This window comes from Lepidochelys olivacea, assembly GCF_965140295.1.
Source record: "Lepidochelys olivacea isolate rLepOli2 genome assembly, chromosome: 1".
In the NCBI taxonomy this organism is placed as follows: domain Eukaryota; kingdom Metazoa; phylum Chordata; order Testudines; family Cheloniidae; genus Lepidochelys; species Lepidochelys olivacea.
In genome coordinates, this window is record NC_140411.1 from 201,512,414 (window position 1) to 201,526,547 (window position 14,134).

General features: G+C 44.1%; 1 protein-coding gene across 1 annotated transcript in view; it reads right to left on the minus strand.

Annotated features, from left to right (window-relative positions):
- The window catches only part of DPT (dermatopontin), a 32,226-nt gene that overhangs the window by 13,568 nt on the left and 4,524 nt on the right, over window positions 1-14,134 (minus strand). The window contains exon 2 of the mRNA XM_084625379.1: window positions 11,610-11,735. Within this exon, the coding sequence (XP_084481505.1) occupies window positions 11,610-11,735 (126 nt within the window). The remainder of the gene's footprint in view (window positions 1-11,609; window positions 11,736-14,134) is intronic.

A 14,134-nucleotide genomic window follows, 5' to 3' on the forward strand; every position in this document is an offset into this window, starting at 1 on the left:
CTACCAAAACTAATGGGATGTAGGCTGAAGCCTTTGAGTTTTGCTTTATTATGAATACAAATGCTCCTGAGCCCCTTTTGTTGTGGAGAGGAATGTTATGAATAGGGCTAGGATAGCATGGTTCAAGTTCACTTAGGTCTTTCTGTCTAATTCTATTTTCTTTGACGTTAGCTGTGCTCGTTTATGTAACTCTTCCCGTAAGCCCATATGTCTCAAGGTCAGCCTGATTGCATGCTATCCTTTAGAGAGAGATGCAAATAATTAATCCAATTGCTGGGTGGTGTGCTATTATCCGCCCTTTGTCTTTCACCCCTTTTTGGAGTTTGGGAGCCAAAACACAGAGAGATCATGCTCTGCATGTTACTACTGGTCCTTTCCAATACCTGGGTCTTTCTCCCAGAAACAGAGATGAAATGTATGTAAATGGTTAAAAATCTCTCAAACTGAGCTGGCTGGCTTATGTGATTGGTAATGGATCTGGAGCCTTTCACCACTGCTGGAGGTTGCTACTTCAAGGCCAGGCCAGGCTGGTCGTGAATGTAAGTTATTAGCATTTAAATGTTGTACAATGGCCTATGTGGAATACCTCGGTGGTCTCAGTCCAGGTGTCTGCATCACTGCTTGTCGGCAGCAGTCTCAGAAGCAAGGCCAAGGATCTAAATGTGAACTATCATCTCCTTTTCGGTCAGCGTTGAGGCACATTAGCAGAGCAGAGCACTCCTCCGGGGGTGAAACTAGAAAGTTCTACTATCCTGGATGTGCTTGTTCAGCTGATGGGGGCCAGAATCCGTCTCGGGGACTGGGTTCGAATGTAGAAATGCACAGAAGAAAAGCAGGCATCCGTTTGTGTGTATGTGGAGCTTGGCGGGACTACATGAATATATATTTAGTAATGGATTTCCTCTTTGTCCTTCATGTTGGCACCTAGATATTTCCTAGAGTTTTGTTTGGTTGGTTTTGGTGTATCGTGACTTCAATTCTACAAGTCGTAGGGTGGGCCAGGATATGTGTTGCATAAAAGGCGTGTTTAAAGGCGCTGCATCTGAAACAGGATCTTTATTTTAGCTTGAAAGTAGGGTTTTGTTCTCCCTGGGGAAGAATAACTGCATAAGAGGTTAAAAGTACGGGTAACGTTATTTTATTCAACCCAGGGAGAGGTCTGTAATAATAAACAATAATTACAAACATGTCTCATCCATGATCTCGGAGCAATTGACCACAGTGGGTCAGTAGCATTATGTCTATTTTACAGATGAGGAAACTGTGGCAGCGGTGGCCTGATTTTCAGAAGTACCCTGAGCACCCACAAACCCAGCAAAGTCAATGGGACCTGCAGATGCTCAGCATCTTTGGCAATTAGGCCAAGGGAAATTAAATGACTCCCCTAAACTCTCACAGAGAGTTAATGGCAGGGTCAGTTAATATAAGCAGGGAATATAAGCGAGGGTCCTTTAAAAATCCGTTTAAAAAGCCCACTCGTAAGTGACCAAAGGAGCTAGCAAACAGAAGCAGCAGTGTGAAGGTTGTGGATCTCTCGAGACATCTAGATAGACTTATGTGTAGTGCTGGGGAGTTTTGCAAGGAAGTTTACAGAGGGGGAGCAGAAAGGGGGGGCTAGATACACTTCCCATTCCTTAAACTTCTTTAAACTTAAGCCAGAAAAACACCCCCTGATAAGCACAAAACATCAGCAAAGGAACTAACTTCAGGATTAAAAAGATAAAGCAGGCAGAAGTCCAGCTACAGAGTGGGGGCTATCCAGTTTATTGAACCCAATGCAGCATGTATGATTTTCTGCCCTATGGGCAGGTAGCGTATGTGTGCATGCGGGGCAAGGGGATCTGGGTCCTCAGAGTCCGTGTACGGGCTTTGGAGACCAGGGTGGCTGAGCGGGAGGAGCTGAGGGAGACAGAGAGGTACATAGGTGAGACTTTCTGAGACACAGTGGAATGGTCCCACCCCCGGCCTGACAGCCTCTGTGCTGTTGAGGAGGATAAAAGTCTCAGGGAAGGAGAACATCCAACTGGAGCAGAGGGAAATGATCCCATAGTTGGGCCCCTCCTTCCAGATGATGTTGTGGTATCCTTCTCTCACTGAGGACACCTCTCTGGGGGAGGGAACTCCAGTTATTAGGAAGAGACAGGTGTTAGTAATGGGCGATTCGATCATGAGAAACAGAGATAGCTGGCTTTGTGATGACCAGGAGAACCGCATGGTGATTTGCCTGCCCAGTGCAAAGGTTGCGGATCTCTTAGGACATCTAGATAGACTTATGTGTAGTGCTGGGGAGGAGCCGGTGGTCGTGGTACATGTAGGTACCAATGACACAGGGAAGGATAGGAGAGAGGTCCTGGTGGCCAAATTTAAGCTGCTAGGTAAGAGATTGAAGTCCAGGACCGCCATGGTGGCATTCTCTGAAATGCTTCCTGTTCCACGCACAGGGCCAGGTAGGCAGGCAGAACTGCAGGGTCTCAATGCCTGGGTGAGACGATGCTGTAGGGAGGTGGGGTTTAGATTCATTAGGAACTGGGGAAACTTTTGGGAAAGGGGGAGCCTATACAGGAAGGATGGGCTCCAGCTTAACCAGAATGGAACCAGATTGCTGGCACTTAACATTAAAAAGGTTGTAGAGCAGTTTTAAAACTAAGGGCTGGGGGAAAGCCGACAGGTGCGGAGGAGCACGTGGTTCGGACAAAGACATACCTTAGGGGATGATCCACTAATGGAAATTGTCTATGTCCTAGTAAGAAGGAGAGGATGGAAGATGATAAAATACAGGTAGGATCTGATGAGAAACAGTCAAATGAAAAAAAGTCTCATTCAATTACATCATGTAATGGGAAACAGCTAAAAATTGACAAGTTTTTAAAGTGCTTAAATAGCAATGCTAGAAGTCTAAATAATAAGATGGGTGAACTAGAGTGCCTTGTATTAAAGGAGGATATTGATATAATAGGCATCACAGAAACTTGGTGGAAAGAGGATAATCAATTGGACACAGTAATACCAGGGCACAAAATATATCAGAAAGACAGAACAGGTCATTCTGGTGGGGGAGTGGCACTATATATATGAAAGAAAGTGTAGAGTTAAATGAAATAAAAATCTTAAATGAACTAAACAATACCATACAATCTCTATGGATATTAATTCCATGCTCGAATAATAAGAATATAGCAGTAGGGATATATTACTGACCACCTGACCAGGAAGGTGATAGTGACTGTGAAATGCTCAGAGAGATTAGAAAGGCTATTAAAATAAAAATCTCAATAAGAATGGGGGATTTCAGATATCCCCATAGTGACTGGGTACATATCACCTCAGGGCAGGATGCAGAGATAAAGTTTCTTGACACCTTAAATGACTGCTTCTTGGAGCAACTAGTCCTGGAACCCACCAGAGGAGAGGCAATTCTTGATTTTGTCCTAAGTGGAGCAGAGGATCAAGTCCAAGAGGTGAATATAGCTGGACCACTTGGTAATAGTGAGCATAATATAATTAAATTTAACATACCTGTCGCAGGAAAAACACCACAGCGGCCCAACACTGTAGCATTTAAATTTCAGAAAGGGGAACTACACAAAAATGAGGAGGTTAGTTAAACAGAAATTAAAAGGTACAGTGTCAAAAGTAAAATCCCTGCAAGCTGCATGGAAACTGTTTAACGACACCATAATAGAGGCTCAATGTAAATGTATACCCCAAATTAAAAAACATAGTAAGAGAACTAAAAAAAAGCCACCCTGGCTAAACAACAAAGTAAAAGAAGCAGTGAAAGGCAAAAAGGCATACTTTAAAAAGTGGAAGTTAAATCCTAGTGAGGAAAATAGAAAGGAGCATAAACTTTGGCAAATGAAGTGTAAAAATGTAATTAGGCAGGCCAAAAAAGAATTTGAAGAAGACCTAGCCAAAGACTCAAAAAGCAATAGCAAAAAAAAAAAAAATTGAAGTACATCAGAAGCAGGAAGCTAAACAACCAATGGGCCACTGGACGAGCGAGGTGCTAAAGGAGCACTCAAGGACGATAAGGCCATTCCGGAGAAACTAAATGAATTCTTTGCATATTCTTCACAGTTGAGGATGTGAGGAGATTCCCAAAACTGAGCCATTCTTTTTAGGTGACAAATCTGAGGAACTGTCCCAGATTGAGGTGCCATTAGAGGAGGTTTTGGAACAAATTGATAAGCTAAACAGTAATAAGTCACCAGGACCAGATGGTATTCAGTCAAGAGTTCTGAAGGAACTCAAATGTGAAATTGCAGGACTACTAGTCTGTAACCTATCATTTAAATCAGCTTCTGTACCAAATGACTGGAAAATAGTTAATGTGACACCAATTTTTAAAAAGGGCTCCAGAGGTGACGCTGGCAATTACAGGCCGGTAAGCCTGACTTCACTACCAGGCAAACTGGTTGAAACTATAATAAAGAACAAAATTGTCAGACACATAGATGAACATAATTTGTTGGGGAATAGTCAATATGGTTTTTGTAAAGGGAAATCATGCCTCACCAATCTACTAGAATTCTTTGAGGGGGTCAACAAGCATGTGAACAAGGGGGATCCAGTGGATATAGTGTATTTATATTTTCAGAAAGCCTTTGACAAGGTCCCTCACCAAAAGCTCTTAAGCAAAGTAAGCAGTCATGGGATAAGAGGGAAGGTCCTCTCATGTATTGGTAACTGGTTAAAAGATAGGAAACAAAGGGTAGGAATAAATTATCAGTTTTCAGAATGGAGACAGGTAAATAGTGGTGTCCCCCAGGAGTCTGTACTGGGCCCAGTTCTATTCAACATATTCATAAATGGGGTAAACAGTGACATGGTAAAATCTGCAGATAATACAAAACTACTCAAGATAGTTAACTCCAAGGCAGACTGTGAAGAGCTACAAAAAGATCTCTCAAAACTGGGTGACTGGGCAACAAAATGGCAGATGAAATTTAATTTTGATAAATGCAAAGTAATGCACATTGGAAAGCATAATCCCACCTATATATATAAAATGATGGGGTCTAAATTAGCTGTTACCACTCAAGAAAGAGATCTTGGAGTCATTGTGGATAGTTCTCTGAAAACATCCACTCAATATGCAGCAGCAGTCAAAAAAGCGAACAGAATGTTGGGAATCATTAAGAAAGGAATAGATAATAAGACAGAATATATCATATTGCCTCTATATAAATCCATGGTATGCCCACATCTTGAATACTGCATGCAGATGTGGACGCCCCATCTCAAAAAAGATATATTGGAATTGGAAAAGGTTCAGAAAAGGTCAATAAAAATTATTAGGGGTATGGAACGGCTTCCGCATGAGGAGAGATTAATAAAACTGGGATTTATCAGCTTGGAAAAAAGATGATTAAGGGGGGATACGATAGAGGTCTATAAAGTCAGGACTGGTGGAAAAGTAAATAAGGAAGTGTTATTTACTACTTCTTGTAACACAAGAACTAGGGGTCACCAAATAAAATTAATAGGCAGCAGGTTTAAAACAAACAAAAGGAAGTATTTTTTCCACACAACACACAATCAACCTGGGGAACTCCTTGCCAGAGGATGTTGTGAAGGCCAAGACTATAACAGGATTCAAAAAAGAACTAGATACATTCATGAAGGATAGGTCCATCAATAGGTATTAGCCAGGATGGGCAGGGATGGTGTCCCTAGCCTCTGTTTGCCAGAAGCTGGGAATGGGTGACCTGGGATGGATCATTTGATGATTACCTGTTCTGTTCATTCCCTCTGGGGCACCTGGCATTGGCCACTGTCAGAAGACAGGATACTGGGCTAGATGGACCTTTGGTCTGACCCAGTAGGGCCGTTCTTATGTTCTTGACTCACACTCTACACCTCAATCCTCTGCGCCTCTTTCCCCCTCCCCAATAGCGGCTGTATTGCTAATGATGCCTTATCTTGCTGGTAAATTGCAGATTTATTATACAACCTATGGCCAGTGAGATGAGAAGCCGCTCTTTGACCTGGTCTTTCCTCATTATCATGCAGCTCTTCCTCCAATGAAGCCGTGACCAAAAGCAGGGGCCTTATATTCTATGAAGGCACAGGAACTTTGACCTTATACCCGTGATCTCTCAGGATAAGCAGTGGCCCACGGGTGACCGTGTTGCTTCAGGTGCTGTTTGTAGTTGCATAAAGAATGTGGTTTCGCTAAGGGGAATTTTGTATTACAGGTGGTGATGGCTTCATGTGGCATGTCTGCAGCACATGGGAGTTAATTGTTTGTTTAACAGAGAGGAAGATTTTCGTACTTTTGGAGTTGGGTATTATGGGTATCCCCTCCTAGCAAGCAGGCTGTGTTGAAAAGCGAAGGGAGGTCTCCTCTTAGTAATGCTTCACGAGAGGCTCTAGCCTAGCGCATGATTTTAGTAGAGCTCCAAGAGAGGAATGCTGCTAAGGATTCAAGAGCTACAAGGCGCTTGGAGCCGCTGCAAAGGCAATGAGCCTTTTATGGGGGCAGCATGGATGAGACACTGGACTGGGCCTCAGGAGTCCTGGGCTGTATCCCCAGTTCTGCTGGGTGGCCGTAGGCAAATCACTTCACCTCTCCTTCCCCTCTGTTGTCTAGTTAGATTATAAATTATTTGGCGCAGGAACCATGTCTTATCATGTGTATGCACAGTGTCTAACACAACAAGCCACAATCTCAGCTGAAGGCCTGTGGACGCTGGCATGATGCAGTTCTCTGTGTGATCTGGGAGCTGCTGCCCATTCTGCAAAGGGGAAGGACTGAAATAGCGGTAGGTCGTTTTTCAACATTAAATGAATTAGGATCTCTTGCACAGTGGCTGACTGATCGCCATGGAGACTGAATTCGTCAGGTGGTATTCACTGGGGTATATGTCAGCAAGAAAACTTCACTTCTGCCTTAAAATGACCACATTCAACTGGAAGGTATTGAGAGTGGTAAATGTGGGTTTCCAATTCTGCAGTTGCTTTTCTGACTCTGTAACGGCACTGCTCATAATCTCAGAGGTGCCAGGTAAATCTCCCGTGGATTATAATGTGGTTTTGATGACATCTTGGGTAAAGGAAACAGACACTTCCTTTAAGGCCAATAAACTGTAAACGCTTGGAAAATGGCGTAGTTGCTTGCCCGATCTAACTGAGAGAGAAAGCAGCCACAGCACCAGCCAGACCCCTCTGGCCCTCAGCAATGCTGGTTGTTTGGAGAAGGGAAACAATCATAAACACGCTGTGCAGACTTTCAGCTGCTCCAGTGACATGTTTGCTTTTGAGAGCATGGAGTCAAACTTTTCAAGTACCCCTATGAAAAGAAAAATATGAGGTCTAATGGGATTACTTAGTAATGACATGTCCACATCTGCAAGGAATTTGTTGCCTTTCCAATTAGATTACATTTGGTTCCTTCCAGAGTGATGGTGGACACCTGGTCTCCCACCACCAAACATACTTTACTTTTGTAGCATTTTCCCGGGCAGGTAAAGTATTGTGTTTTTTCCCTCTCCTGTAATTAATTTAACAATCTTTGGTATGGTAGAAATCCATGGAATTCAAGAACAAGGCTTATCGTGGTAGGAAAAAAACAAGAACTCCCCCAAAAATATCAAGTTCAAAAATCTAAGACTGGAGCAGGCTACTGTTGTAGCTTGTAAAGGGGTGCATATTGAGGAGTTTCACTGGGACTTAGTGGTGAGAACATATGTTCAGTGTTAAGCATGTGCTTAAGTCCATCCCTGTTCTGCAAAGCCCTGAAGCATGGGTTTTAGTTATATAATGGTGCCTTTAAAAAGTATTCTAATAAGTAGTATATATAATCTGAAGAAGTAAAAGGTAAATGAACTTTATGTTTAGGCTGAGAAGTTGGAAAGATTCTAACAAGTTGTGTGCCGGCCTGCTGTATATTGGGAAGACTCTGCCTCTTAGGAAGGAACTTTTCATTTCATGAGGAGCGTCGGGGTAGGATAATTGATCATTTTCTCCTTCAGGTGAAACACAGATGCAGTTTAAAGTGAAACCCAAAATATGAGTGATAGGTATATTGCAAGAGAAGATGCAGAAGATGCAGAAACGGGCATGAAAACGTTTTGAGTGGGAAAGGGGGTCAGACAAATGAGATAAGAACTTCTTAATTCTCAAACTACTCTGTGAATCTCTGGCTCCTATTAGTTTTCCTTAGAAATCTCCCTGCACTCAGATACCACAGGGAAGGGCTCGTTTTGATTTAGATGAGAGTAGATCAGGGATTTGCAAACATTTTGGTAGCATGAACCACATTTTCTTGTGGCTCACACATTATCCATTATACAGTAATTGCACACATGGAAAAGTAATATTAGGAAAATATGCCTGTATTGGTTAGATGCCTTTTAATGCAGTTGAGCAGGTGGAAGCAAGAAGGAGGAGCCAGCACCATGGGAACAGCTAGTTCTCCACAGACAACCAGAAATTGTTCCACAGACTAGGCCACAGTTTAGGAGCCTCTGACATAGAGAGGGAGAGGGGCAGTGGGGAAGAGAGAGAGAGAGAGATGTTATCAGAATTGGACAGGCATTGAAATAAGTAATTAATCTTGCATTATCATTATTATTACTTAAGTAGCTCCAACAGTGGGTAAGATGCTTCATGGATAATTCAGAAGACATGAGCCCTGCATCTAAATAGACCATATATAGCTAATGGCTGGTGGAAGAGAAGTAAAGGAAAAACAAGTGCTGAGCAGTGAAGTTTAGCAGGGTCTTGTTAGTTTCATATTTTCTGTTGGAGTCACAGAGTGAGTGCAAGACCAGAATGAGTCATGTGAGGGGGTACACCTGCCCTGCATTGGGCAAGAAGAGGTTAACCCTACGCTGTGGGCTGAGGAAGCCAGGCCCCCTCTCCCCTGCTGGACATGCTCCAACTGGAACCCCAATATAAAAGGGAGCAGCCCAGCTCAGTCTGCTCTGACCGCTGAGAAGACAATGTGCGTTGCAGGTTCCTGTCCAGGAGCTGTCGGAGTCCCAGACTGCAGAGGCCAGGCATGCCAAGACCCAGGAGAATACCTGGCTATCCATGGGAGCCCATGAGAAGGAGTCGTCAGGAGCTACACTGGCCAAGACCCCCAGAGAACCAAAGGGCCTAAGGACTCTGGAGCAGACATTGACCTGGTTGTGGAACTGGACAGATCCTCACTGACCCACTGTGTGTTTTGGACAGATCCTCACTGACCCAGTGGCAGATACTCTCGCTGCTGATAGGGTCCTGGGCTGAGACCTGGTGGAGTAGGGAGGGCTTGGGCTCCCCTGCCCCAGCTGCCAACCCACCGCTGAATGGTGGCCCACCACACTTTTTGGACATTAGGCCGTGCTGCCCTGCACCAAAGCGTGGGCCCACTGACTCTTGCCATTAGGCCCTACCACCCTGCACAGGACGGCAGCCCTATCAACTCTGGCTACTAGGCCACGCTGCCCTACATGGAAAGGCAGCCCTTTTACCTTGACCACGGGACCATATCTCCCCCCAGAGGGATGACAGTGTATACCTGCCCTGCGATAGGCCACTGGATCCTGCCCTCCTGTATAGCACAGGCCACTAAACCTCACCTAGCCACCCCCACACCAAGCCAACAACCAGAATTAGACCCAAGTATTACAGCCTTCAGGAGACTAAACTACTGTGTGCTACAGGCAGAGGACAGGAGGGATCGAAGTCCATCAATGTCCGAGGCCCTTGCAATGGTTCAGTGGGGTTCTTCTATTACTATATCTTGTATCTGTCTGGATAACACTACTTTGAAGGGAGGACTAGGGGTTACAGGCCACTTGGAAGAAACATGTTTAAGGAGGGACTTTAAGGAGGAGAGTATCAGTGGGCATGACACACTGGGTCAGGGAGAGGTTCCAGGCTGAGGGAGCCACATGGGAAATGGCACAAGAGTGGAAGAAGGACATGAAAGCAGGATGTTAGACATGTAGCTTGAACAGAGCAAACTGGACCCTGGAGTGAGTGCCAGAGATGATAGCACAGAGTCAGGCACGAGTTAGACAGTGCAGATCTGACTTTATAATGTCTCTGTCCCTCTGGAGGGTCCCAAAGACCTTTAACAAACTGTGGGCAAAGTCTTGTCAGATCTGCCCAACGGATCTCCACTGTTGTATCCTGCCCTGTTTAGATGAATGGATCTCCAACCCAATCACTGTGGAATCTGAGCACAGAGAGTAGAACAGAGGAGCCAAGATTTGTTGCATGGATCTGTAAGCAGGATTTTACCCTGTTTATGGAGGAAGCACTTCACCCTCCTTAAAATGCTTCCACTTCTGCATTGGAATATGGCTGTTCTTTAACAATGCAACAAACCCTACCCAACATCTGACGACAAGAAATGGAGAATGCCATGTCTTTTTGAAACAGATGGGCAGTCTCCAGGCTTGTTGTAGTGTAGAAAAGAAACACGAGACGTGATGAACCCAAGACTATTATTTTAGATCTTGTGCTAATCTGCCTTCAGATTTGCAGGGCATGGCCAAGTGGTAATACTAAAACTCTTTGAAGGAGAGTGATTTGAATGATTTCAACTGTTTCATTGGAACATACACAACAAATTCCTGCCTCACAAGAGGCAGAGACTTTAAAATCTGCCTAAAAATGAGATCCAAACAAAGTCTCCCTCACAAGCTGGAGACTTGGCCGGTCTGTCAGTACAATTTGCAAATGCACAGCATCTGCAGACCACATAAAGTGGGAAGGTCACAGAGGGGCATTTACAGATTTTGCTATAGCTCCTTTTACTTGGGCTTTAAAAAATGCAGTTTCTTTCCCTCCTGGCTGTAAGGAGATTGGATTCTGAAAATTAATGCACTGCTGTTGCGTTTGGTCGGTAGCCAGCCAGCCAAACAATAAGGCCTGCAGGCATGTGAACATCTCACATGCATCTCAATGAAGAATGTGCTTCAAAAACTAGTTCTGGCCACAAAGCTGTAAGCACATTGTTTCCTTAAAAAATGTGTAAGAGAATTATTTAGTTTGCCAGTGAAAAAAATGCTGGATTAACAACCATGGAAACTGAAGTCTTCTGTTTCGCCTCAGAGCAGGCAGGAGCAATGCAAGCTTGCCTTCTAATATCCTGCTAATAATCTTCCTCCTTGATTTAGAAGGACCACATCTAGGGGCAGCAGAGGAGCTCACTACCCATGGCCCAGTTAGTCCTTAGTCTCCTTGATGAGACTGCCAACAAGGAGACCAACAAATGCCAACTGTGATGATCTTTTCTGAGATGTGGACATCTCTTCACCAGGCCTTGGACTGTGATCACTAATTCATTTCCACAGAGGCCCCCAAACAGCCTATGTACTACAAAGAAATTGGAGAATGATTTGTGTGAGGTGACTAGAGGTGAAAAGTTCCCTACTCTGTTACCAAATCCCCTGAGCCATACAACCCCGAGGTGATACTGCTTGGCCAGAACGGAAATATACGTGGTTCACCTTGGTACACAGAACTAACTTCTTCTCAATGCATAAGACAACAGGGCACTGAACTTCCCGGGACCAATGGTCAGTTATGCTACATTGGGAGGACAACAATTCTGAATGCTTTGCAGCAAAACCCGAGTAGACTTGGGCTGTAGTAAATCTTGTGGAACTCACCTACAGGAGTATGGGCATTTCCGGCTGTAGCGGCAGCAGTAAAATTGCCACTCCCGATCGAGAACAGCTGGAAAATACTGGCTCTGGAACCCTGCCACTAGTCCATTATTTGAACAGGTCTGATACCTGAGAAAAGGGAGGGAAAAACAAAAGACATTATTAAGTAATATTGTAAAGAAGAAAGCAGCACTTATATAGCAATTTATATCTTCAAAGCACTGGGCAAGGAAATGATACAGTGTTGCCAACCCCAAATATTCAAAAATCATGAATCAGGCAAAGATTGGCTTTAAAATGTTAAATTAATGCTTCTTTTTCTTTGCCCTCTGGTATTTGAACATTTAGGGTTCACTGGGGTCACATTTTCAAGCTTTTCTTTGCAATCCTGTGGTGTAGAAATTGACTTTGATTAAAATGAAAGTTGAGTTTCTCATGTAACCATCTGAATCCAGGAGCTGGGGCTTTAATAAAAAACATCAAATGTTGTGTGATAAAGTCCCAAGAGTTGGTAACAGGAATACAATATTATTTTGCATGTGAGGAACCAGAGACATTCTCTGGGGGGAGATTAAAAGACTTGCCCAAGGTTTTGAGTTTGAATCTGCAAAATGAATTGCTGCTAAATTTACTAAACCACTAGGCTAAACGTTATGAGGAAAGTCCTCTACCAACAACCCGGGGTTACAAAAAACTCAGTTTTCCTTGTAGGGCAGACGATGCCTGAAAAGCCTATGGTACAATACTACCACAAAGCTCCCTCTTCAGAGCCAATTTATAAAGGATGGATTCACACATCATGGAGATGGCAGCCATGACAAACTGACTCAGTCGGAACAGCGCCACGCTCTCAATCACCAGTGCCACTTCCTGTGATACCTCGGAAATTCAAGGAGAGAGTAGGCCCGAACCAGTTTAGTACGTGAGATCACAGCCCAGAATAATGCAGCTGCTGCCTATGAAGAGCAGATGAGCTGATTCTTTCTCAAAGAGACAAGAAAGGGCTTTGCTAATGAAACACCAAGCACAATATTTTCCCAGGGAAAAAAAAGACTGGCCTATGTAATATTGTTTTCCTGTAAAACTCTTTCCTGTAGTGGCGCTGCACAAAGATCTATTATTTTTAATATTCCATGCAAAATTTCCTCCAAGTGGAGCAGCAGGCCAGAAGTGCATGCCTGCTGGTTTTGCTGATGCAGTCCTTGTTTTACAGAAAGCCTTTACCTGAGCGATAAAGCCCAACATCATTATTTATCAGCCCATTAAGGACAAGAACGGAAGGGTAAGTGCTTGAGGCAAAGCTGAAAGTAGTTAAAGCACTTCAGCTCAGGCCTAGGGAGGCCCTCAAACTGTCCAGCTCCACTGAGGTCCTGCAACTTCCTGTCATCTGCTTCTGCCAGGGTTGCAGGAAACTCTACCATCCATTTCCTCCAGGGCCTTAGGAATCCTGTCACCCACTTCCCTGTGGCCACAGGCAACCCTGCTGTCCAATTTGGCTCATACCACTAGCAACCCTTTTTCCCTCACATGAACCACTGACAGTGACCCATTCCTTTCCCACACAGCCTCTCTGCCCTTTGGGGAGGCTAGTGCCTCTTCCCCATGGCCTCACTCCTTGTTGAGGTTGACTAGTGAGGACTATACACAAACCTAAGCAGCCCTGCTTCCGTTTCCATCTATGCAAATAGTCCCACTGGATTCAATACAGTAGATCTGTGTAAACATGCTCCCTGCTGTCCCTTTAAAATAAACCTACAACTGTGAGGAAAAACAGCTTGTTTATGGCATCTAGCATAAATGGGAACACGTGGAAAGGGCAGTCTAAAAAGCAGGCAGCCTGATTCCAAGGTTTGTGTAATGCTTCCCCGTTGTTGGTCAAAGAGTCTGCACAAAAACAGTCCTCCACAAATGTACTGGGCTGTGCTGCCAACATGTTAACAGGCAACTCCCACACACATTTGCTTCCTTAGCCCATGATGTAATCTGTGCCCCAAGGGTGTGTGTGTGTGTGTGTGTGTGAGTGAGTGAGAAAGAGAATGATTCAGAGACTGCAGAATCTGTTTTCCCCACTTCCAGAAAAATATTTTCTTAGAATCCTAACCAAGGAAAAAAGGCAACAAACTTACATTAAACTGCACTTTGTTAGAAAAGTTTATACATTGTGCCTGAAAAATAAACAGAGTTTTTTGAGGGTAGGGCACAGCATTCGTCTATGTAATAAGGAGAGGGGCTGGGGAATGAAGACCTCACAAAGGGACATCCTCTCTTGTGCAAGAGTTGTTTGTTTGGTTATTTTAATCCCTGCCATTTGGAGCAATTTGGTTCATTCCATCCACAGTTGCTCTTCCTAAATATATATTTTTAAATAATCTCTGGCAGAGATAATTGAGCAGCGGCCACAGAAGAAGTGAACTTCACCAGAGGCAGAGAAATCACCCAACCCCTCCCTTCATTCCGGTGGAAAAGTTTTAAACCTCAACTCCCAGGGCCCCCTCCGTTGTAGAGGAATGGGATAGACATACATTACC